General features: G+C 39.4%; 1 protein-coding gene across 2 annotated transcripts in view; it reads right to left on the minus strand.

Moving 5' to 3' along the window:
- Window positions 1–26,223, minus strand: part of FRMD3 (FERM domain containing 3) — a 155,319-nt gene that overhangs the window by 19,314 nt on the left and 109,782 nt on the right. For both annotated transcript variants that reach the window (XM_082074645.1, XM_082074644.1), the window contains exons 7-13: window positions 16,724–16,811; window positions 13,503–13,591; window positions 11,137–11,200; window positions 10,056–10,144; window positions 6,979–7,053; window positions 6,339–6,407; window positions 768–889 (exon numbers count right to left, since the gene is read on the minus strand). In XM_082074645.1, the coding sequence (XP_081930771.1) occupies window positions 768–889; window positions 6,339–6,407; window positions 6,979–7,053; window positions 10,056–10,144; window positions 11,137–11,200; window positions 13,503–13,591; window positions 16,724–16,811 (596 nt within the window). The remainder of the gene's footprint in view (window positions 1–767; window positions 890–6,338; window positions 6,408–6,978; window positions 7,054–10,055; window positions 10,145–11,136; window positions 11,201–13,502; window positions 13,592–16,723; window positions 16,812–26,223) is intronic.

Consider the following 26,223-nt stretch of genomic DNA (forward strand, 5'->3'; position numbering starts at 1 on the left):
TTATTTCCCAACTTCTGAAACAATTAGCTCACTACACCTCAAGTAAGAACCACTGTTATATTTTGTTTGCTTGGCTTCCATTTTTATCAGGAAGAATGCAGTTACTCTCACTTAAGCTGTCTAAGATGTTCATACCATTCTTTGTAATGACTGCATCTCAAAAAGATAGGTGTTGAATGAGATTTTTAAAATATCAAGGAGTAAACAAATACATTGAAAAACGTTCTACAAAATGCATTCAAACAGATCCTCCAATAACAATGGGACAATGTCAATGGGACTAAATTAGCAGAGTATCTTTCCTAGCTGACCTTCAAATAACATCCATTTTTGTCAATCGAATTAAATATTAGAGAGTTTTTCTTTAGAGAGTTTAACTTTAGAATAGAAAGAAATAAATATAAAAGTGGAGGGAAGCAAGAAAAACAACATACCTAGCAGTAAACTGCCAGTTTTCACTCCTGAATAACTACAGTTATTATTTAGTAAAATGGTGCTATGCTGAGATTATTTATTTCCTGTTAAGTTCCTTTTTTAAAACAGAAAGTGTAACAGCAGTAGCTTTCCTCACAAAGTATCTCACATGAGGCTTGTGCACAGCTCCTTGAGCTAGTGATCATTTCCCAGTATGATGTGCAGAGGCTTAATGGTGTACTGCTAATGGAAATTACTAGATTTTTCCCATATCCCTGCATCAGTAACACACATTTTTTCCATATGTTTTATAATAAAAATTGGTAGTGTTTGACAGGAATTGAGTGACTTACCTTCATTTAAAGGAACCTCTTCCTCCTCACAGGGAGAAGGAAGAAGAGGCTGTAGAGGTTCCATGTTGATTATGAGTTGCTTGTTCAAGGAGGGAGAACTGCGACTCTGGGTAATGCTGGTTCTAAAAGAACAGGTAGAACAGGATCAATTTATTCACAAAGAAAACAACTGCAGTCCAATACGTCTCACTGCAGAATCGTTTTGCAAAAATTACAGGAGGCCTTGAGCTGTCATAACAACTTCTGCTGCTTTCAGCTGTGTCATGTGGCCCCCTCAGCAGATATAAACCTTTCAACATCTGAAGTGTAAGAGACGGTTTTGTGCTGATTAACTTCCCTTTCTGCAGCCTGACTCCTTTTGATCTCATGCAGGATTTCTGTGTGTTGCTCCTCTCCACACCGCACAGCACACAAGAGTATTTTTGGCTTCAAGGAAGGGAAAGGCAGAGAGTATACAAATCATTTTCCTGATGTTGTTCCATTGCCTCTGGGACTGGGTAAAGGATTTGTTATGGTTTGAGCATTGCAGACTAAAGACTAAAGCAGGAACAACTGGATCCCTTCAATTGACAGGCAGTGCTCTCATTCCCATGCAGCGCAGACACACTGCCTCTACACTGCGCCTCCTGGGGCTCAGGCTGCTTTTCTGTCCTGTCTTACTTGGCTCTAACAGGCTTTCCTGGCAGCAGGTATTGAACTTTCTTAGGAAAGTTTGAAGAATGCTGCTGTTTCACTTCGGTCATGAGGTTGATTAGCCTAAAATCACATTCCTGAGACTATCACAGAATCATAGAATGGCTGGGATTGGAAGGGGCCTCTGGAGATCATATATTCCAACTCACCTGCTAGAGCAGGTACACCTACAGCAGATCACACAGGAATGTGTCCAGTGGGTGTTGAATTTCTCCAGAGAAGGAGACTCCATGACCTCTCTGGGCAGCCTGTTCCAGTGATCTGGCATCCTCAAGGTAAAGAAGCTTTTCCTCCTATTCAGATGGAATCTTCTATGATTCTGTCTGTGCCCATTGCCTCTCATCCTATCATTGGACATCAATGAAAAGAGTCTGGTCCCACCCTCTTGACACCCACCCTTGAGACATATATAAAGATGATGAGATCCCCTCTCAGCCTTCTCTTCTCCAGGCTGAACAGACCCAGCTCTCTTTTCATAAGAAAGTCTCTTTTCATAAGAAAGATGCTTTAGACCCCTAATCATCTCTGTAGCCCTTTGCTGAACTCGCTCCAGTAGTTCCTTATCCTTCTTAAACTGCAGAGCCCAGAACTCGACGCAGTACTCCAGATGCAGCATCTCCAGGGCAGAGTAGAGGGGGAGGAGAACCTCCCTCAAACTGCTGGTCACGCTCTTCTTAATGCATCCCAGGATACCATTGGCCTTCTTGGCCACAAGGACACATTGTTGACTCATGGTCAACCTGTTGTTCACCAGGACTCACAAGTCCTTCTCCACAGTGCTGCTTCCCAGGAGGTCCCTCCCTAACAAGTACTGGTGCCTGGGGTTGTTCCTCCCCAGGTGCAGGACCCTACGCTTGCCCTTGTTGAACTGCAGTAGGTTCTCTCCTGCCCAGTCCTCCGGCATGTCCAGGTCTTGCTGAATGCCAGCACAGCCTTCTGATGTGTCAGCCCTTCCTCAGTCTCTTCATCCAGGTCACTGATGAACAGGTTCAACAGGACTGGACCTAACACTGACCCCTGGGGAACACCACCAGCTACAGACCTCCAGCCAGACTTTACACCATTTAACACAACCCTCTGAGCTCTGCCATCCAGCCAGTTCATGATCCATCTCACCGTGCATTTGTCCGGCTCGCAATTCCTGAGCTTGCCTATGAGGATGTTGTGAGAGACAGGTGTCAAAAGCCTTGCTGAAGCCAAGGTAAACAACGACCACTGCTCTTCCCTTGTCTTACCCAGCCAGTCATACCATCATAGAAGACTATCAGGTTGGTCAAACATGATTTCCCTTTGGTGAACCCATGTTGACTACTCCTGAGAACCTTCGTTTCCTCTGCATGCTTGGAGATGATGTCCAGACTGAGCTGTTCCATCATCTTTTCAGGGATGGAGGTGATGGAGGTGAGGACTGGCCTGCAGTTTCCTAGGTTGTCCTTCTTGCCCTTTTTGAAGACTGGAGTTACGCTGGCTTTCTTCCAGCCCTCAGGCATCTATCCAGTTCTCCAAGATCTTTCAAATATGACGCAGAGAGGCTTTGAAAGAACATCTGCCAACTCTCTCAGCACTCATAAGTGCATCCCATCAGGGCCCATGGATCTATGTGTGTCCAGTTTGCATAAACTATTCTCCTCAATCAAGAGAAAGTCTTCCTTTTGCCAGACTTTCTCTTCAGTCTCTTGGGTCTGAGATGCCTGAGGGCTAGTCTTAGCAGTAAAGAAGCGAAGAAGGCATTAATTACCTCTGCCTTCTCTGTATCATCTGTCACCAGGGCACCCTCCTCATTCAGCAGTTGACCTACATTTTCCCTAACCTTCCTTTTGCTGCTAATGTACTTGAAGAAGCCTTTCTTGTTGTCTTTGACATCCCTGACCACATTTGCTTCCACGTGGAACTTGGCCTTCCTCACTGCATCCCTTGCATGCTCTCACAGCCACCCTACATTCCTCCCAGGTGGTCTGTCCCTTTTTCCACATTACATAAATATCCTTCTTCCACCTGAGTTTTGACCACAGTCATCCATGCTGGCCTCTTACTCACTTTACTTGATTTCTTCCTTGTAGGGATGCATTGGTCTTGAGCTTGGAGGAAGTGATGTTTGAATATTAGCCAGCTCTCTCGGCCTCCCTGACCTTCTAGAGCCCTATTCCATAGGAATCTTCCAAGCAGAACCTCCAAGAGACCAAAGTTTGCCCTGCTGCAGTCCACCATTTTAGTCCTATTTATTGCCCTGCTTCCTCCCCACAGGATCCTGAACTCTACCATCTCATGGTTGCTGCAGCTGAGGCTGCCCACAACCATGACATCTTCAACCAGTTCTTGAGAAGAAGAGACTATAAAATGACTCTTTAGAATAAGTTATAGAGGACTAACATGATACAGGCTTGAAGCAAGAGTCCAGCAACAAATCTAAACCACTACATTATAAAATATGTGCTTTTGACAAAAGCAGAGATGAAAGGGAAAATGATTCTACTTGTCTTCAGATGGTACATAGGTACAGTGCTGAAGTTTCACAAAATGCATATCAAGTTTGCACAAAGACTCAATTTACAGTTCCGCATAGATAAACAAACTGAACAAAGCACCTATTGCAAGTGAAAAGAGGAGACCATGTGTTGGTGAGGGTTAAGGTAAACTCAGGGCACAGATGTCCTATGCTAAGTGACATTACATGTCATTAAATATTCTGTGGGAATAAACAAGGTTTCTTCCACAATTGTCATGATTCCTTACTCATTAACATTTGCTCAAAGCTAAGTATGTCCTCATTGGCATTCTGTCAGCACTCTCTAACAAATATTTAGTTCAAATTTTCACAATCCAAAGAAGGTTTTCACTCATACTACAGTAATTACAGTCACTCCAACCCAAAAGTACCTCCACAGGCTTCTTATGCATCCCCTGGTTCTTTGTGCTTGCTGGAAAGAGCTACTGAACAACTCCCAAAATAGGAGTCATGCCTGGGAGCATCTATAAGGCTGCTATTTCATACTTATTTAGAAAGATCGCCCCTTCGGGCATGGCCTGAAAACAATATATTAAATTATTGAGTGTGCATTTTCAGAAGAACTTGGCACCACATTAATGCTGCATGACAACACACTGGAACAGATTTTCAGTCTGTAATGCTTTATGTGTAATACCAAAAAAAATATATACTGAACAGTAACCTCATCACAACTCCACGTTTCTTTCTCAGTGCAGCCATGGCACTGAATTGACCTTGAGGGAGAGGGTGCAGGGAGAGAAAAAATATGTATATTTACTTTCTATCATATATATGTATTTACCTTCAATCATGCAATTTCCACTAAATGTTTTACATTTAAAAAATACCATCTACCATTTCCCACCCCAAATCCTCTTTCACAGAGTAACTTGTTTCTAAAGCCTGCCTTATTTGGAGCTGAAAATTTTCAATGCTTTTTTGCCTACTTGTGCTATTAGAAGGACAAGTTATCTACCTCTGTCTCCCATTTCAAAGCCTGCACTGTAACAACCACTTGAAATCCTTAGACTTCTTCTCAGTCTTTGTAAGAAGCTGAACTTGGAGCTACAATAATATTATAAATGCAGGCATTTTAAGAAGGTTAGTCATAAAAAAAAATATACAGTACTATTTATGGCTGTTAGATCCATATGATGTTGCCCTAAAAACTTATTTGCCCTCTGATCTGTTTCTTTATGTACACTAAGAGTTTTAAACAACATGTTTAAAATACTTTAAATACTGAAAGCAAATAAAAGTAAAGTACAAGATAAAAATTAATTTTACTTGAAAACCTTTTTTTATCCTATGGAAAAAAGAAACCCTATGGAAAGTTGGTAATAAGCTATTTCCTTAAATGAGTAACTATTTTCACCTAAAATGCATTTGTGTGCCCAAGTATTCTACCCTGTCTCAATGATGGACCTACGTTTTGTCTTCTGCTTTCCCAGTTAAATCATTCTAGATCACCACTTACCCCATTTGTAAATGTAATTTCTGCAAAAGTATGTTCAAAGGCACCCCTGTATGCCCTTGCTATTAATTACACAATAGGGCTGGACAACACATTTATAAATACTCTTTAGTAAAGACAATCCACTTTTCTCTCAAATATACATGGAATAGCCATATTCAATTAAAAATAAACCAAATATACACGCCCTACTCCTGAAAAAAAATTACTATAAACCAGAGATATGTCTGTAGAATGTTCAGGAAGTTAAGTAACCTTTTAAAAAGTTTTTGAGTAGCTTTTCACTGCTGGCCTCTTTCTTCTCTTCTAAAAGACTTTAATTAGGTTCTTATCAATTTTCCCTGTCACTTTGATGAGCGATAAGGACCAGAAAGCATTAGTCTGCTTGAAAAGTCTAGCTGATTATTTCTAACAAGCTAAATCTTTTATCTCTAAAAAAAAACCCAAAAACAAAAACAAACTCTAATAATTTTTCTCTTTATGGAATGAAGTGCTTACTTTTGAATCTGACTGCATTATGGAGAAACTATCAACTATACTTTTAAACATACCCATATACATACACAAACCAGAATTTTTCAAAACAGGCAAAGAAATACAAATGAAATGAGAATGTACTTTTGTCAGAATCTTGTAATAACAGTCTATGTCATAAAACAGAAAATAATATAAGCTTCTTATCTGACTGATTGATTAAACCCAACTTCAAAGCAGCACAGTGTTCCCTTGTGTAGGAGACAATACATTATTGTCAGAATTCTGTAACACTGGCAACACATATTTCCCAGGGCTTGCATGCCTCATTGTGGAAGCTCAGAACGACAGCCATTACATCTCACAGTAAAGGAAAGAGAATTTCTCTGTCAAGACAATAATCCTTAGTCCTCAAACTTTAATACTCAATGTTAAGACATACCTGTGAACTTCAGGAGGTTCCCTCTGGATTTTAGAACTTGCCTCCACAACCTCTTTGGCTACTTTTCCACTGCGTTAAAACATGAAATAAATATTCTGGTAAATACAAAAATGAGCTCACTACATGCCAAATACCATGCATACGTGAGCAACTAAGTTACATTCAGAAGAAGAAAAGGATAAGGTAAAAATAAATTCCTATGTAGTGGATATATAATGTCTCAGACTAAAAATTGCTGACCACTTGTTTGAAAAGCTACTGAAGAAAATGCAACCTTTTGTAGTAGAACACTAGGAGTGGGACTGGATTGTCTAATTAATGCCCTGCTGGTTTGGATTTGCCCAGTTACAGGGGACATCCAACCTTTACACTAGCCAAGCATCATGGCTTTTACAGAAACTGCAGCAGAAGTGGAGCCCTGTTCTGGTGAAACTGCTCTTTGATAGACATCTGCATGAAACCTCCAGTTTATTTAAAAGTGACGCTAAAGAGAAAACAGAAAATCCTTCAAATGCTGATGTGAATTAGGTATGAACAGGTCCTCAAGAAGGAAAAGCACCCAATTTGCCATGAGTAGTTACTGATTTTTTTCTCTTACTTTCTGAAATCATTTACCATGAGAAAGAAACCGAACACTTACCTGTATCGAAATCTACTGCCTTTAAAAAATATCTTGCTGCTGGACATGGTCTTGATCTGACTGGATTTTGCATACCTTGAAGAAAAAGAACAGAGGCTGACACATTTTCAGCATAGAAGGAACTTGATAAGCAAAAATGAACAAGGCAAACTACAAGCTTTGTTATTTTTATACCACAAAGTAATATCCAATAATTGGGACTTCCCAGTGTTTTTAAGGTGCTCCTACACAATACAGAATCACAGAATAGTTTGGGTTGGAAGGGACCTCTGGAGATCTAGTTCAAACCACCTGCTAAAGCAGGTTCACCAGAGCAGATTGCACAGGAATGTGTCCAGGTGGGTCTTGAATGTCTCCAGAGGAGATTCCACAACCTCTCTGGGCAGCCTGTTGCAGGGCTCTGGCAAGCTCAAAGTAAAGAATTTTTTCCTCCTGTTCAGATGGAATCTTCTATGCTTCAGTCTGTGCCCATTGCCCCTCATTCTGTCGTTGGGCACCACTGAAAAGAGTTTGGTCCCATCCTCTTGACATCCACACTTGAGATATTTATAAAAATTGAAGAGATCCCCTCTCAGCCTTTCTCTTCTCCAGGCTGAACAGACACAGCTCTCTGTCTCTCCTCATAAGATGCTCTAGGCCCCTGATCATCTTTGTAGCCCTCTGCTGGACTTGCTCCAGTAATTCCTTGTCCTTCTTAAACTGGGGAGCTCCAAACACGACACAGTACTCCAGATGTGGCCTCAACAGGGCAGAGTAGAGGAGGAGGATAACCTCCCTCAACCTGCTGGTCACACTCCTCTTGATGTACCCCAGGATACCATTGACCTTCTCAGCCACAAGGACACATTGTTGACTCATGGTCAACCTGTTGTTCATCAGGACTCACAAGTCCTTCTCTGCAGCACTGCTTCCCAGAAGGTCCCTCCCTAACTTGTACTGGTGCCTGGGGTTGTTCCTCCCCAGGTGCAGGACCCTACACTTGCCCTTGTTGAACTTCATCAGCTTCTTCTCTGCCCAGTCTTACAGCCCATCCAGGTCTTGCTGGATGGAAGCACAGCCTTCTGGTGTGTCAGCCCTTCCTCCCAGTTTGGTGTCATCAGAAAACTTGCTGAGGGTGCAGATTAGAATATAAAACACACAAAACCAAAAATTGATTCAGAAACCATGGTGAGGCCAGCTCTTCTCCTGCAACCCCTGGAAGACCGCGCCAAAGCGGATATCCACCTGCATCCCATGGAGGAACCTGCACTAGAGCAGATGGATATGCTCTGAGGGAAGCTGCAGCCTGAGGAGAGGAATCCCCAACAGGAGATGGCTCCTGGCAGGAATTGTGGCCAATGAAGAGGAACCCATGCTGCAGCAGGTTTATCCCAAAGGACTGCAGCCCATGGGAAGGACCCATGCTGGAGCAGTTTGTGAAGAACACCAGAGCAGGGGAAAAGTGTGAGGAGGAAGGAGCAGCAGAGAGAAACTGCTAAGAGCTGACTGCAACACCCATTCTCCACCTCCTCTAGCTGCTCAGGGCAAGGAAAACAGAGGAGTCAGGAATAAAGGAGTGAAGTTGAGCCTGGGAAAAAACAGGTGAGGCGTATTTTTAGTGTTGTCTTTATTGATACTTGAAAATAGAGTAAAAAGGTGAGAAACAAATTACATTGTTTCCCCAAGTCACATCTGTTTTGCCTGAGACAGTAAATGGTAAGCAATCTTTCTGTCTTTATCCCAACCTGTGAGCTTTTTCATCTTATTTCTCCCCTTGACCTGTTTCGGAGAGAGTGAGAGCAGCTGTGTGGGAATCTAGCACCTAGTCAAAGCCAAAACCACCACAACCACGTATTTCTGACCAAAACCCAAACAATTAATATTACAACCATTTAACAGTAAGAGCAGAGAGATTATATTCCTATGACTCTCCCTCAGACATCTTTACTTCAAGCACTAATTCTTCTCCTTTGGATGGGATTTTTTTCCTGTTATTTATATTTATTTCTGCCAATGTAAAATAGAAATGCTCGAACACCATGCACTATTCTCCTACTTACATGTACAAAGAAAGGAAAACACTTCCTAATAATCTTTTTTTAATTCAGTCTCAAACACAGTAGATGAGGGAATTAATATCTCTATTTGCCAGCTCATATTTCCTGTTTCTTCACTGAATTGCATAGATTGCATTGATTATACTGATATATTACTATATCCATGCTGAAATAAAAGCAGGAGTCTTCTCCAAAATAAAGCAGGTCATTAACATTCATGTCAGAAGACACATTTTTCCTACTTAGCTAGTATTTACCTTTACAGCAGCCCCTTGTTGTTCATATGCTCCAACACAGAAATAATAATTTTAAAAAAATATGCAAGACGTTGTAAGGAAAGACTAAGTGATAAGAATAAAAGCTACAGGCCTAAAGGGAAGCATCCTTCAACAGATCTAACAAACTCAATGAAGAGTAGAAAGAACACATAAGAGCTTTTTAATAAGGAATTATTTTCAGCTTACCTTTTAGGGAATAGGGAGGAAGAAACTCCTTTTTTCTTGTCAGTTTACAAGCTTTTTTGTCTTTTTAAAATGAGATGGCTGGTATCATTTAGAATGTGTTTAACAACATTTTATTTTCTTTTTTTAAATCATCGCAGAGATAATTTTTTCAATCAACTCTTACTAAACCTTGGGTTTCAAGTGGGAGCATTATTTAGAGTCATAGCAGCCTAGAAAATCAAGCATAATAGATTGTTGCTTCCATTCTCAAGGTATTCAACAGCAGGGCTTGGATTCACAACTGTGTTCCCAGACACAAGTGTAGTACTGTGTCAATCCAACATCACACTACAGAGCAGCAAAAATGGCATGCTGGAAAAACTGTACTTATTCACTGCCAAAACCCAATTGCCTCGACAGATTTTAAACAATTTATAATACTGGCTTAAAATGAAATAATATTCCACATTAATTTGCATATTTTCTGTTTTCATTTTGAATTCTGGTAATAAAATGGAACATTTCACATTGAACAACCTTCTACCCACAGGAACATTTTTTTACTTTCAGTATAGATAATGACTTCACATTTACATACTTGTAAAATGCCTGGTTCTCCACCCCACATTTCCAAAGATGCTTGCAGGCTGCTGGTGTAGAGGTATGGAATGAGAGCACAGCCTTTTTCTAAGCACAAGGAAAAGAAGGCAAATAAAAGTAATGAAAATGCTGAATTCTCAAAGATTGAAGTAGCTGTACCTGATGGCATGGCCATGAACCAGATACAATGAAGACCAAGTTTTCCTCTGGAGCGTCAATCTGTGATTCAACCACTAAAGTACAACTCACAGGTAGCTGATATTTAAAATGCCCAAGCAATTGTTTCAGAAAAAAAAAAAAAAAAGGGGGATACTTGGAGGGGGCAGAGAAGAAGTGCCTTATAGAATAAATCTGTATCAACTGTATTCAGGCCAGAATAAAAGGAAGAAAGACTCTGTGTTCAGTATTCGACATTGCACAGTTGTGGCACTACTTACCATCCACTTCTCCCTGTTCCCTGTGTCCTACCATTAAATCCTCTTTGCAACCACACAAACAGACGCTGATACTTCTGGCATTATTTTCTACTGCAATTTTCTATTCCTCATCTAGACTGCACCCAAAGCCATAATTCTGGCTTATAGCATGTTATAGGCAAAATCTTTACAATTTCAATAGCCAGAGCACCTTGAAAGGACTCCTAGCTACCTAGGACAGAGTCCAGCCTATTCAGCTGACCAAGATTTGAGGAGATGATCGCCATTAGCGAAAAATACCTCACATTTATCCAGGTATCAATATTCACCTGAATTTTCAATCATATACAGATGTCAATCCTGCTTTAGTGTGGATGGGTACAGCTTAGTGCTTTAAAATCCATTAAAACTTGACTACACCGATGACCAAAAACAGGAGAAATCAAAACAGCACTGCATGAATGTTAAGTGAGAAACGTCTCAATCCTTTGCAAATGAGATGTTATTTCGACAACAGAAATATTCACATTCACTCATATTCTATATCTTAGTTACAATATGAAGTACAATTCTTGATTGTTTAGACGTTTTTAGTTAAAAAATGATGTTATGTATTAGTTGATTCAAATCAAATACAGATTTCTGTAAAAATATTAACCTGACCTCTTTCTGAGCTCCAAACACATAAAAAGTCTTGCCTTCAAATTTCAGTTTATAGACATCACACCTAGAAAAAGAAAAAACATTTAAGAATAGGAAAAATTGATAGATCTACAGGTAAGAAAAGCAACTTACATACAAGTTTCCCTATTTCCCAAAGTTAAGCAGGCTGTCAAATGTCAAAGAGCCTCAAGAGAAATCTTACAAGCTCTAGCACAAAATAATTTAGAGAACGTAAGCAGAAATAATTTCTTTTACATCCCTATGCACCTTCAAAGCATTAACTTTGGCTGCTGGAAAATGAAGAGGAAACTAAAAGCAGGCAGAAGCTTTCATTTACGTTCTATTTATTACACAGTTTGCAATTCCTCTTACATCTTGAAATCCTGAAACATCTAATGTAATTAAATTGAGAGAAAGATAATACTCTAATCTCTATCCTTATTTATTTGTGGTTTCATATCACACATCTTAGTAACTGACTACTTACAGACAGAACACAACAAGAAGAGAAAGAATGTCTGACAGCACTTATTACTGGGGCCTTGTGAGTTTCAAACCAGTGTCCAAATTTACTTTAACAAAGGCCAAAAGCACAGGAAACATATGGAACAGTGGTGCAACAATATAAAGGCCATGTGATGCCTCTGCTTAAATTGTAACAGAAATATTGTCATTACAACATGGAGATATGGCAGTTTTGCATAAACTTCTCTAAAGATTTTGGATGTCAGATGGTTGAAATGGGAATTATTCTAGAGGCAAGGACAATGCTATCTCTGATACTTTATAACAAGAGTTTTGCTTTAACATTAAACAACAACAAAAAATCATTCCAGTTGAGAAAGCTTTTCCATTGAAAAGAAAATCTCAAATATGAATTTGCGTTTTTACTGTGTAATGCAAATTTCAGCTAACGTCAGTTAAAGTTACTAGCACTCATTTCTAGGTCTCAGAAATGAAAGGAGCAATAAATAGTGTTTGATAAATCTTACCAGACTGACCTTCCAGTGGCCAGCATAACACTGAGACAGCTTAATGGCTTTTTGTCTATCACTATTTAATTTTGTATCTGGTTTACATACCAACGGACTAAATGAACACAGTGAGATCTCCGAAAGGACACACTGTCCTTAACTAACATGAAAAACTAAGCACTGTGAAACTCATTTTCCCACGGTATAGTGGACACGTGCTTGGCAAGTGCTTTTCCCTCCTCCCTGCACCACAGAGTGATATTACAGTTGCACTATCCTTACGCCAAATGCACAAACCACAGAAGCACTGTGACTAGGGCTACCTGAAATTAACCCCAGGGAAACTTCAGCACAAATCCAGGATCACAAATGGATGGTATTCAACAGACATGTCCTCGTAGCTCCACAGGGAACTGGATCATACAGACAGAACTACACTGACCTTATACTTCTGAGGATTTCAGGTTAGCCAGCTATCAGAGAGGTTTCCATGGATATGCTGCAAAGAGTCCAGCTCTACACAAAAAAAAACACCTCACCATTTCTTCATCTCCTGCCCATCTCTTCCCACAATACAGGCTGGGAGTGCTGAGGTGGAGCAGCTACATCTAAGTAACTGCTCTTGGCATCTGTCTAGCAGCAGGGCTAAAACAAGGTTTATCAATGTCTGGGCATGACTGTGCTCACTCTGCACCCCATTGCTGAGGCCATGGAAGCTGCTGTTACACCACCTCGATCTTACCTCTACCTCAGACCTCTCCGAGGCCACCAAATGAAGGGAAATGTTTTACAGGAGGGGAAGGGGAAGGGGAAGGGGAAGGGGAAGGGGAAGGGGAAGGGGAAGGGGAAGGGGAAGGGGAAGGGGGGAAGAGAAGGCAAACAAACCAAGGACAATTGCATATGTGTCCACTTCTTAAAAACAGAGAATAAAAAATGAAAAATTCAAAGGCATTCTCGCCTCCTCCTTGCTTACCAGATGAGTTTTTTTATAGTTTTCAATTTGAGGTTAATTAAACAAGGAAATAGCAGCATTTCCCAGAGCCAAATGAAGATGGAGGTGGAGTCTTGTAAACTCTTCCAGACATCTCTGCCAATAAGCCTCATAGGTGATTTACAGCATAGGTGAAAAAAATGGCTTACTCAATTTTAACATTTGTGCATTATGTTGACTAAAGTACCCTGTGGAATAATTTTCACTGGAGAATGAGACCATAGTTATTATTCTAATTCTCATCCAAGATCCTTTTAAACAGAAATATTATGGGGCAAGAGAAGGAATATTCATGTGGTTCACCTTAAAGACACCAAATGCATGTGAACATAGTAGGAAGACAGGAACACACAGGAGAAAAGGCTCTTGCATATTAATCTACTCTTACTTCACATGCTTACCATTTTAACAAATGAATTCTTTTATTCCCCTGGAAAACGACAAATCCTGCAGCTGTGAATCCTAAAAATGTAGTCGTCCCCATTGAGTCCTTGAAAGAGAAAAAAGAAAAGTAATTTTCCCCTCATCCAGTGAGCTATTTCTTACTGATACCACAAGTTGTTATTCCAGTATAGATTATCTCTACTGTGTTTTCCTTTTCAAAAGAAATTTTGCCTTCAAATTGTACACTTCTAAATGACAAATACTGCTCTTGGCAATACAGGCCTCATTTATTTCTATGCATTTAAATGAGTAACAGCATCTTATGCTTTATTTCCATCTACCTGTGCTGATGACAATGGGCAATCCTTAGGTATACTTACTAATTTTGCTGAAAACATTCTTCTGTGTACGTCCCATTCTTAACATGCCAACTAACTACAAACCAGGGATTCATCTCTGCTTCAACACTGATGTTTTTTAAGATTTCTCAATAAGTTGTTCCTTTGCGACGTGCTGTGTTGGAAGTACTGCTGACACACAGCATTTACTACAAAATGCAAGTACTCTTGAGTAGAAACCAGAACATGTGGTGATACTTGCCTGTCAGATAGGAAAGAACTTTTTTAAAAAAATTTAATTCCACAATAAAAGTTCTGGCTCAGTTTTTGAGCAATGATTCAGGTGAGCTTTGTATTAACTGGATTTCCTGTCCATCCCAAGTTCCAGCGTCTCACCTTGCTGAAGTTAGTCAACTTTATTGTGCCTTCTGTTCCAGCAGTAATATAAAAGGGAGCAGAAATATTAATAGTGATGCTTCTGGAGTAGCAGCCACAGCATCGGAAGGAGCACATCATAAGGAGCCAGGGAAGCACATTGCTTTACTGTTCACTTCCAGAAGAATCAAAAATTTTCCATAAACACGGGCCGTGAGCCCGTACTCTGCAAGCCCTGCTGCCCTGGTAAAGAGGAAATTCTGAGCCAGTTTTGATGCCAACATAAGTCTCTGAGACACTCTGAAAATCTACAGTATAGTTTCAAACTAAAGTTTACTAAGTTGCTGACTTCTCTGAGTTCTGAACCATACCTTGTACTTCACAAAGGAGCACCATTCCTAGCAAAGTATATATACATAAAGTGAGATGCAGCTTTATGTTAGAGCTGACTGTTTAAGGGTGCTCACCACCAGAACAGCTAACTGGACAGAACTGATCTTCCACCAAATCAGATGGTATACAAGCCAAAGTAGCAGCTAAAACACGAAGCAAGTAACACTAAAAACCAACACTGCAGATTATGCAGCTAAAATCAATTAAAAGGTGTAAGGGATAATCAGAACTGGTAACAAAATCACCTTCTTATAGAATCATACAATAATTTGGGTTGGAAGGGACCTTCAAAGGTCACCTAGTTCAAACCCCCTGCAATGAGCAGGGACATCTTCAACTAGATCAGGTTGCTCAGAGCCATGGCCTGGAATGTCTCCAGGGATGGGGCATCTACCACAACTCTCAGAAACCTGTTCTAGTATTTTGCCCGCCCCCATTGTAAAAAATCTTTTCCTTATGTCTAGGCTGAATCTCCCCTCTTTTAGTTTAAAACCACTACCCTTTGTTGTATCATAACAGGCTCTGCTAAAAAGTCTGTCCCCATCCTTCTCACAGGACACTTTCAAGTACTGAAAGGCTCCCTGGAGCCTTCCCTTCTCCAGGCTGAACAGACCCAGCTCTCTCTGTCTCTCCTCATAAGAAAGATGCTTTAGACCCCTAATCACCTCTGTAACCCTTTGCTGGACTCGCTCCAGTAATTCCTTATCCTTCTGAAACTGCAGAGCACGGAACTCGATGCAGTACTCCAGATGCAGCATCTCCAGGGCAGAGTAGAGGGGGAGGAGAACCTCCCTCAAACTGCTGGTCACGCTCTTCTTAATGCGTCCCAGGATACCATTGGCCTTCTTGGCCACAAGGACACATTGTTGACTCATGGTCAACCTGTTGTTCACCAGGACTCACAAGTCCTTCTCCGCAGTGCTGCTTCCCAGGAGGTCCCTCCCTAACAAGTACTGGTGCATGCGGTTGTTCCTCCCCAGGTGCAGGACCCTACATTTGCCCTTGTTGAACTGCAGTAGGTTCTCTCCTGCCCAGTCCTCCGGCATGTCCAGGTCTTGCTGAATGCCAGCACAGCCTTCTGATGTGTCAGCCCTTCCTCAGTCTCTTCATCCAGATCACTGATTAACAGGTTCAACAGGACTGGACCTAACACTGACCCCTGGGGAACACCACCAGCTACAGGCCTCCAACCAGACTTTACACCATTTAACACAACCCTCTGAGCTCTGCCATCCAGCCAGTTCATGATCCATCTCACCGTGCATTTGTCCGGCTCGCAATTCCTGAGCTTGCCTATGAGGATGTTGTGAGAGACAGTGTTAAAAGCCTTGCTGAAGCCAAGGTAAACAACGACCACTGCTCTTCCCTTGTCTTACCCAGCCAGTCATACCATCATAGAAGACTATCAGGTTGGTCAAACATGATTTCCCTTTGGTGAACCCATGTTGACTACTCCTGAGAACCTTCGTTTCCTCTGCATGCTTGGAGATGATGTCCAGACTGAGCTGTTCCATCACCTTTCCAGGGATGGAGCTGAGGCTGATTGGCCCTGTCCTTCATGTGCCTTAGCAGTGTTTCTAGAAGGATCTATTCCATGATCTTCCCAGGCACAGATGTGAGGCTAACAGGTTATACAGAACCATAAAATAGCAAAGTGGAGGAATATACAAATGCATATCTGATTCTTCCCTCTGTACATTTGGTTTGCTGTTCTTCCTTAGATATCCTTATTTTCATGGTGCTTGCAAAACTAATTTGTCAAGGAATAACAATTTCTTGCAACTTCTGGACAGGATAATGCTGAATCCTGAAAATCTTGATAAGCACAAAGTATTTCACACCTGGAGAGAAACTTCTGCATTAAATGCAAAGAAATTATCAAGTATAATCAATTCTTTTGTCATGACACTCTACTACATTCTCCTATGATGTTCTGTTTCCTCTGGAGAAATACTTGCTTTGACTGATGAGGAAACATCAAGCAGTCAATGTTCTTCCAATGTTTAAACATAATATATAGTTCCAGGGCAAGTTTTCTTATAAATTACTCCCTATTCGTGCCTGGTTAAAATAGAGAGCTAAATCAATTTAATTAATGGCTTTTTAGTATATGTTAGTAAAAGAATGGTTACCTTGCAAGGATGAGGATCAACACCATAAGTTTCCAAAGAATATGCTTTCAGAAGCAAGTTAAATTCAGCAACAGCTGGGCTCTGACCTCTGAAATTACAAATGAAACAGCGGTTTAACTGCAAAAAGGAAGTAGGAGGAAAAGACTTTCTGTCTGGAGAGTTTAAATCTCTAAAAAAAAGGAGGAAATAAAAGTTCTTACTGAAATACAAACTATTTCAACCACGTTCTATTTATAATATAAAGATAGAAAACTTTTCACATGTTTTCTTCTACTGAATTCTACAGTGCCTGATGTTTTCAGGTAAATCATTTTTTTTCTTGATCCTGAGACAACAATATGTTATGCAGTTAACCAGACCTAACCAATATCCTGCAAGTGTTTGTTGTCTTTTGACACACACACATGTCAGCCTGAAGATGAAATAAACCTCAGCATATTTTTTTCCACAAACTCTTGCTCCCAACTCATTAAAAAGGATTGTGCAGATTAACAAACATTCCTTCCAGTGCAGGGTATAAACACAGCAATCATATTACACTGTCTACTCAGAAGCATACCTAATTATAGCAGTGCCTGTTACCATTACGATAGTTCAGAATCTGTCAGCATTTCCATTATATGCTCCTATTTTTAGGGTGTCTATAATCAGCCATGATTATCCACTAAAGCTTGAAACATGGCATGCAAGACTTGAGTTCTAGAGTAAGTTTTATTATTTGACTTTTGTTCTTCTAACTCCTGCCATTACAATAATCTCTTAACACAGAGCTACAATGTCTGTTCATCAGTGAACTGTTCCAAGTATTGTTTCATTTATGTATTTGCATGACTAGACAATGTAACTGATAGATAATACAGTTTTTTTAACAATAAGCAGTGCTTAGGACCTTTAGAAAGCCAGGCTTCATAAATGCTATTCATGCAAATTATCCAAAAAATGTGCCATAGACAAATCTTCAAGGAACACAGCAGTAGTCATACTTTATCTTACCCCTGCATTTTGGGGTCCAGTCTCACACTGTGACTCATGGCAGTCGGGAACTGGGATTTTAAAACTGCTGTGTGTGCTGGTGTAGAATAATTTCCCTGTAACTCTCAGTAGCTAGAAACTGACAAGCATTGACATGTGAGATTCAGTATCCGGTCCAAAGTTCAGTTTAACAATTAAAACAATGTCTAGCATGCCTATGGATGTCAAATCCTGTTTTGAACCCACCACACTGATGCCCTGCAGCAATGTGTCAGTACCTCTCCTGCTAGAGTTTTAATTCATGCTCATTTGTACTTCACTGCTCACACCCTCTCAGTCAATCCCATGATACTTGTTAGGCTTCTTCTATATGTCTTTTGGTCCTCTTTGATACAACACTACTTGCATTTTATTTCAGATCGTATTTTTGTTGATGTTTAGCTTTTAAAGAAAAAAACCACAGGAGATTAGAGAAGAAGTGCCCATCTTTCTCCTTCATTTTTTGGTCTCTTTCTCACCACTTTTCAATGAAAAAGAACAAGTATCAAGTGGAACAACAAAAATTACAAATGTGCATTTACAGAGGTATGTATTTAAGCAGAAGACAGCATGAAAGCACCAAAAAAAGAGCATATTTTGCCCAGTCAGCTTTCTGATGGCTCTACTAAATTGTTTTTCTCAATACTAGTAAATCACAACTTTAAGTGTAATCACAACTGTAAGACCACAAATGAGCCTTAAAAAGGTAACAAGTTCATTTCATGCACCTATCAATGGCACAGGACAGAAGTAATTAACTAAATTGGCCTGAATTATTTAGAATACTTAGGCTGTATAGTGGAAAGCTAAACAAATAGACAGTTCGATTCTTATTGGAAATTGGGCCTTACAGACAAATAAGATCATAAAAAGCATCTTTTTCTACCTCCTTTTGCTGGTACAAAGGAAAGCACTTGGTTTTCTGGTTTGAAAGGAACAAAAAGTGACAAATGATTTTGAACAATGTGATTTGGAGGGGTTTGCATCTCCAAAGGGGAAAAATTACTGAATTGCAATTATTATTAAAGAGACACATTTAAAAAAGGATTAGCATGCTCTCCTCACCTATAGCATCTGAAACTATGCTGTCTTTGTGTACATCCTAAAGCAGAAGAGTCAGTGGCAATATCAAGTGGAAAAATCCTCATTCATCCCTTATTAAGCGATTAATAGTCAAGCCTTAATAATATGTTTTTCATTTGTAATTTACCAATTAAATTTTTCTTACTAAATAAAAATTTAATTATAGCAAATCCTATCAGCAAAGTTAACAGTTTTAATCAATCACTGATTTAATATGAGATACGCCTTTGATTTGCTTTGTTAAAAACCCTTTAATCTTTCTACACACAACAGCCTTACACGAAAATGTATAGTCTCCTCACTTAGGCAAGCGTTTCAACTAATGCCTCTTCTAGTGGTAAAACAGGGACAATGCATCTTGGCCACTTTGTAACTCATTTCTCTCAGGAAAGCCAAGTCGCTCTCTGATTGTATTCAGTCCTTTTGACCTTATATGACTTCCCAAATTTTTAGTGTGCATTCAGCATTAAATGGAAGATGTATTCCATTTCCATGTGTTGCAGCCACTATAGCACCCCGCTTCAGCATGCCAAAGGTTTCCAACAGTATCAGTGAAAGAAACCATTATACAGAAAAGCTTCTGTATATCACACAAATAATAAATTGTGAAATTAGAGCTTCAAAGTCATTAGCTACAAATTAATGATTCAACCTAGGAATCAATCAAAGTTCCTAATAAAATTTTAATTAAACAAAGACTTAAAGAGAAGACTGAGAAGCCTGCAAGACACTCTGTTTTCTCCCTTAAGCTCGTGAGAACTATGCACTAGAGGATGTACAAGCTCTCTTTATTCTCCACAGGGCCCCCGACTCTGAAGCACTTCAAAGGCCAGGAAGCCGAACAGAGAACACTTCCAGGGTGTGCCACAGCAATGATCTACTTGTTTTGCTGGCTGCCCACACAAATTCACTCTATAATTTTCTCCCCTTTATACCTTCCCTTTGAGGTATGTATCTGTTACATACTGAAGTAGTGTAACTCACTGACTAAGTCAAGGGTGAGATAGCACATGACTGAGCATTAATTCTTTTAACAAACAGAGATGACTATATAGCAGTAACAGCAAAGAAAAAGCATTTTTAATGCTTTTCTTGGTTTCTTCCCTCTGAATGACCGTAGTGAGGTCACTTCATCTATCTTCTCTCATTTTCTGACTGACTTATAAAGTGTTGTGAGACACTACTATTAACATACTACTACTAATAATAAAAGGTGTAATTATTGTCCACCCTTTTGGCTCATCTCTGTGTCAAACACAGCTACTTGTTGCAGAATACAACAGCAATACTTTACTTGAGCATGACCCATGTACAATTAATTTCTGCGTATTTATGGCCTGCAGTGTTTTTCAATGGAATTAATTGAAAGAATAAATAAGTATGCATATAATGATCTGGCCTCTAGAAATATTACAGATTCACCTCCATGCAAATAATGGAAAATAACCAGTCATACAGCTTTAAATAGCATAGGCTTAGTTTCCATCAAACACCCATTCGCTCTGCCCTGTAACTGTAGATACACTTGACTGCAGTCTCAGAAGGGACCACAATGACTATTTCAAGAAGGATCTCCATCTATTAAATATTTTCCTTGTCATATATCAGATCTTGTACAGGACTTCCCTTGGCAGAACAAGGTTATCCGGGTTTCCTTTTAACCTAAAAAGGCACCAGAATTCTGCATAAAGAATCAACATGTTTAGGTACACCATATACTGATCCTAGAACTGCTTACCACATGGCTGAGGTTTTACTATTGTTTCTTTAAATCTTTTCACAGGTGGTTGAGACTCCAACTGCTATATCATTATAGTGCTAAAGGTCTTGAGTAGTTTTCACTTTTCCTTTAAGCTCAGGAGTTTTTGTCAGGCAGGAGGAATATTTTAAAATACAGTCTGTCTGCTAGTATTTTTAGTCACAATGAAGGTGCTAAGCAGGACTATGTGGTATTGAAACATACATCTGCTACAACTCTCAGTGTTTCAGTTTTAAAGGAGACAATAGCATGAGGGTTGTGATAATTTCAAAGAAAAGCATTAAAATGAAGATACTACTACACAAAATCACATTGTAAGCTGTGACTCAGTTTGTCAGAACAGCGAGGCCAGGCCTTGCACGTTGTCCAGGCAGCATCACTGCTGCCCTGAGAACTGCCCAGAGAGAATTGCTTTTAAATGGGTCTGCACATGAAAAGATATTTTATCACCTTGCAAGTATCTGAATTGATGAAATGTCGCTGGAATATATAAAGCTTGGAAAACTGCAGAACACTCAAATATCAATTGTAACTTCTACTGCAAAATTGTTTTTCTCTCAGACAGAATCCTAGGTTGAGAAAAACCTGAATAAACACTTTAAAACAATATCAAACTCTGTCTATCAAACTGAGTCTATTAAATGCTTATGGGTTTAAATTTATACCATGCATACTGCAATGACATATGCCACTTACATAACTCCTTCTACTTGAACATTTCAAATTACTTGTGTGCCTTCGGAGATCACACTGAGATTGTATCTCTGAAGTCTGTGTTTAGGTATTTGTATTTCAACTTTGCCTCATAAATTGATGCAGTGACGCAGACAGCTTTAAGCCTATTCAACAAACAGAATACATTTGCAGAGCAGATGCAGTTTTAATTATCTATTATAAATTTAAAATCTGTTCCCATGATACAGAGACATCTACTGAGCTATCTGGATTTGATATCACAGCAGATTCATCTTTCTAGTCCAGACACACCTAGCTCATAAAGTCTTCTCCCAAATAAAGAAGAGGTGGGGAGGGAGGAGAGGGGAAGAGGTCTGTTCAGCTGATGAAAAAATACCTACATTGTAGAAAATCACACAGACATCTGAATTTAGCAGTATGCTAAATATGCAGAACCTGAATCCAAACCTCACCATGAGACAAGTAACAACTAGCTTGGTAAAGAAAACCACATTTGTGGATCGTGATTATAACCACTCTTCCCAGAGCAGTGCAAGGAGGAAAAAAAAAAAAAAAAAAAAGCAAGCACGTGCACATAGAAACGCGAAAAATAAATCTTTCCTAAAGCTATAAAGTTACCAATATTACAATAAAAAGAGTTATCTTTTTCAATTCAAGTACATTATCCTTTCTACTGAATACTTTTTGGAATTACCATTAAAAGAAAAATCACATTTATTGATATAACTCTTCAGGTTTTCATTGTATCAGATAGACCTTTGGGAAAAGAGGAGGGGAAAGACACCTGTTTTGTCTGTGAAGTTCCCTTCTCTAGATTACTTCTACATCTTCTATTAAAATCACGCTGAGATAAAGCCACTCCTCACCATAAAGCTTCTGGAAATACTCTCTGTGCCTTGCAAACACCAATCCAATAAAACAGCATCTCACCTTTACCATTTTCTAGTAAGCTGGTCAAGAATTATAAGTACAGTTCCTTAATTTTAATTGGTTTTAAGTACACTTCTGTAACATAAATATGATTCAGAAGAACAAATCTTTGAGGAAACAAACACACACTTCAGGAAAGGGACTAGGTGACCAGAAGAAATTTTTATTTCAAACTTTTCTAATAAATATATATTCAAGCCATCTCTCTAATTCAGTCAAATTAAAACTGATAAGGATTACGGAGTGAAAGAATACACCAGGAAGATACAGCAGAATTGTGACAAATTATTCACGTATTACAGCAAACACAATGGCATTTTAATATCAGATTCCTAAATTAGAGAGTACTAGATAATTTTGAAGTTGCAGTGACTTGTGCCAATGTATAGCCTGATGGATAAATCTAAATGCCTACATTGGGAAACTCCAAATGAGCCACTATGGGTTGGAATGAAGAGGAGATTCAGTGCAGCCAGGCCTGTAACGTAGGTGGGACCATGAGCAGCTCTCTACCATTAAGAGAACTCCCACTACACACCATCATTCTTCTCAGCTCTCCAAAGTCCTCGGTACACTTTGTATAGCTGAGAACTACAAAGACTTTGGCTCCTTAGGCCTGGAAGTCAGCTACCCGTGCTGCAGCCCAAGCCCTGCTCTTTTCCAAACTCCCCTCCCCACCTCCATGGAAACCTCAACAGATCCTCAGTCCCCAGCAAAGTGGCTTCTGTCTCCTGTAATGTGACTTGCAAGGTCTGGAGCACACCATATGTCCTTCTGATTGAGTTCCCTTCATGTATTTGAGGTCATCAGATACCAGTGTGACCAGGGTAGTACAAGAAGCTAAGTATAAAGTGTAGATGAGTGCGCTGCCACCATCAAATGCATAAAAGCAGATAGTATCTAGTTTTAATTGGAAGAAGCTCTTAAATGAAATATAAGATCCACTTTATCCTGGACTTGCTAAACAGGAATTGAGTTTTAGCACTTTTTAATGTACTCAACAGCATGCAAGAAGTGGCTTTAATCTTGGATCAAATTATATCAACACCCACAAAGAGAAGCATTTTCTAGCAACCCTTGCCAAGACTTCTAGGACAGCCTCCCAGAATATACTCTGATACTAAAATTTGTAGTTATGCTTGCCCATGGCTCTACTGACAGCTCCATGTCTGCACAAGAGTTGGAGAGCCAGATCAGCAGAGATAAAGAAATTCTGTATTCTTGCTAGTACTAGAGTCTCAGCACCCACAGTAACCAATGGTATGGTAAAGGGAATACCACAAGAGTTGGAACAATGTGCGAAAGTTAAAAGTTCTTAAAATCCCACCAAGTAGTTACAGTGTAGATGATGCAGCAATGGGTAAAACTGTTATATGCCTTTCAAATCAAATTTAAACACAACTTCTTATTTAGCTTAGATCAAAGAAAAGCATTAATTTGTTACTCTGGTTTTCAAGAAAATACTACCCTTTAGCTTAAAAGTTTAAATTGCTTTTGAGGTGGTTAATAGCAGAACATGGCAATGATTTCATGTCCTCAGAGAAAACTTTTTCTTCTCCTAAAAGATGTTCTCCCACATATGACTATTAAAAAAGGTGGAGTATCTTATACAGACAATGGAGACAACAGCTAATTCAGCAGCACTCAACCTTCTTGAGCCTGTATCCACAATGGTCATCACAAACAACAATAAATAACTTGCATTTATCTATAGGAGGTCAACCTGGGAAACAGGCATTTGAACAGGTCATGTAACTATGTAATTTACAGGGTTAAGTTAATGTTTGCATAGGGCCTTCAGATAAATTAATGGCTGTTTACTTATCACTTTCATACAAATTACGTGGCATAATATTTCATATAAGAAATAAGTAAAATTGTTTTTTAGGTGGAATATAAAAAATAAAAAATCATCTTTGTTTTCAACCACTGAGTCCTTTCATAAAAGAAGAAAAAAGGAAAAAAAAAATCCATGTTTCTATAAATATAAATTCCCTCGATAGGGATTTATGTGGTTGTTTGCCTTGGAAACCTCTGTATTTTCAGGTGTCTGACCTCAGGGGACTCTGGCTGGCAGGTATCTTTCAAGAGCCAAGGAATTTTATCAGAGTAACAAGTGTTCTGCTAAAAGACCCAAGATTTTATGTAAATTCCTAAGAAGGAAATTTTGTCTTGGAAAAGGGAGAAAAGAGTGTGACTGCACTAAAATCATCTAATGTTTTATTTGGTCTTCTGAAGCAAATCCCACAGTTGTAACAACACAGACATCAGTTTGATACTAGTACTGACAAAGGTGCAAACAAATAGTACCAATTCTGTCATGGAAAAAGTACAGCTGTTTAGGGAACATCTGAAAAAACCAAACTCCTGATGTGTTTATTTATTTGTTTGTTTGTGTTGTTGTTGTTGTTGTTTTCTGGGTTTGTGGGGGTTTTTGTTTGGTTGTTGCTGTTGTTTAAAAAATACAAACGAACAAACATAACAAACACAACAAAATCCCAAAGAGATTATTAAGAACACCCGAGTGATCTTGTGCATAAACATTTAGTAATCCTAGTAATCCTTGTTGTTATGCTTGAAGAATTAATCTTTCACTCAGCTTTCCTCTCTTCTACCTAGAAGATTTCATTACTCTGCTTAACCTCATTTGATGGGTTAGTTTTCTTTTTGTTTTCCCCAGATCTATACAGAATTCTGTGATATACAGAATTCTTCACCGTATTTCTGTAAAGCTGGGGATTTCTGGTCACCAGCAATAAAAATCAACTATGGCTTTATTCACTGACCACAGTGCATTGTATTAAATATCTTTAGTACTGCCAAAATAGGTGAGAACTGAACATGTGGTTCCACATACTTTTGCATGGAAATCAAGTAAAAGAATTTTTTTTTTTTTAACTTGTGTCATTTCACTGATGTGATTTACAATGCAACCTTACAAACACTCACTCACATCTAACTAAAAGGGACAAAGGGATGTGCCTGAAGCACCAGGAGAGACTGAGAGCTGGGTCTGTTCAGCCTGGAAAAGAGAAGGCTGAGAGGGGATCTCATCAATATTTATAAATATCTCAAGGCTGGGTGTCAAGAGGATGGACCAGACTCCTTTCAGTGATGCCCATCAATAGCATGAGGGGCAATGGGCACAGAATCAAGCAAAGGAGGTTCTATCTGAATATGAGTAAAAAAAACTCTTTACTTTGAGGGTGACAGAGGCCTGCACAGGCTGCCCAGAGAGGCTATGGAGTCTCCTCCTCTGAAGACACTCAAGACCCGCCCAGACACATTCCTGTGCAATCTACTCTAGGTGTACTTGCTTTAGCAGGTGGGTTGGACTAGACGGTCTCCAGAGTTCCCTTCCAACACCAAACATTGTGTGACTCTGTGAAATTTACCTTGGCATTCACTTCACTTAAGAAGAAGGTATACTAGAATACAGTCACAGAATATCTAGATTTTTATGGCCCAAATCTTTTCCAGTCTGTTAAGAGTGGCAGGGAAACAGAAATGCAAGAAGCTATTCCTTCAGTAGCTATGCTCTGTTGCAACCATACCCAAACCCATAACATTCACATCAATTTTGAGTTATTTTAAGAACAACCCTCCAAGTCTCATCAGTTCCTAGTGCATCCTCATATTATAAGACCTTAAGTCATAAGAGCATTATCTCTCCACCTCTCAGCAGTCTTTCAAAAGAGAACTTACTTGGAATGACAGGAAAATGAGAATACGTGATGAAATCAAGGCAAGTGTTTACTCCATGACTCTTAAGGTTCAATGAAATTATTCCTGCACTTCTTGCTTTCTCAGTGAGGGAAAAACAGTTAATTAAAATTCACAAGGCAATTAATGACAGCTCAATAAAGCTGACATGCATTTCTGTCTGTCACATTCATGTTTTTGGAATTAGGTGCAGTGGAAAGTCACATAAAAGGTCGCATTTTACTAAAATCCAGTGATGTTCTCACAGCCACACAGCATAAGAATTAGGGGCACTATGTTTTACAGCTGTTTTAATTAA

Source organism: Streptopelia decaocto, assembly GCF_964273445.1.
Source record: "Streptopelia decaocto genome assembly, chromosome: Z".
In the NCBI taxonomy this organism is placed as follows: domain Eukaryota; kingdom Metazoa; phylum Chordata; class Aves; order Columbiformes; family Columbidae; genus Streptopelia; species Streptopelia decaocto.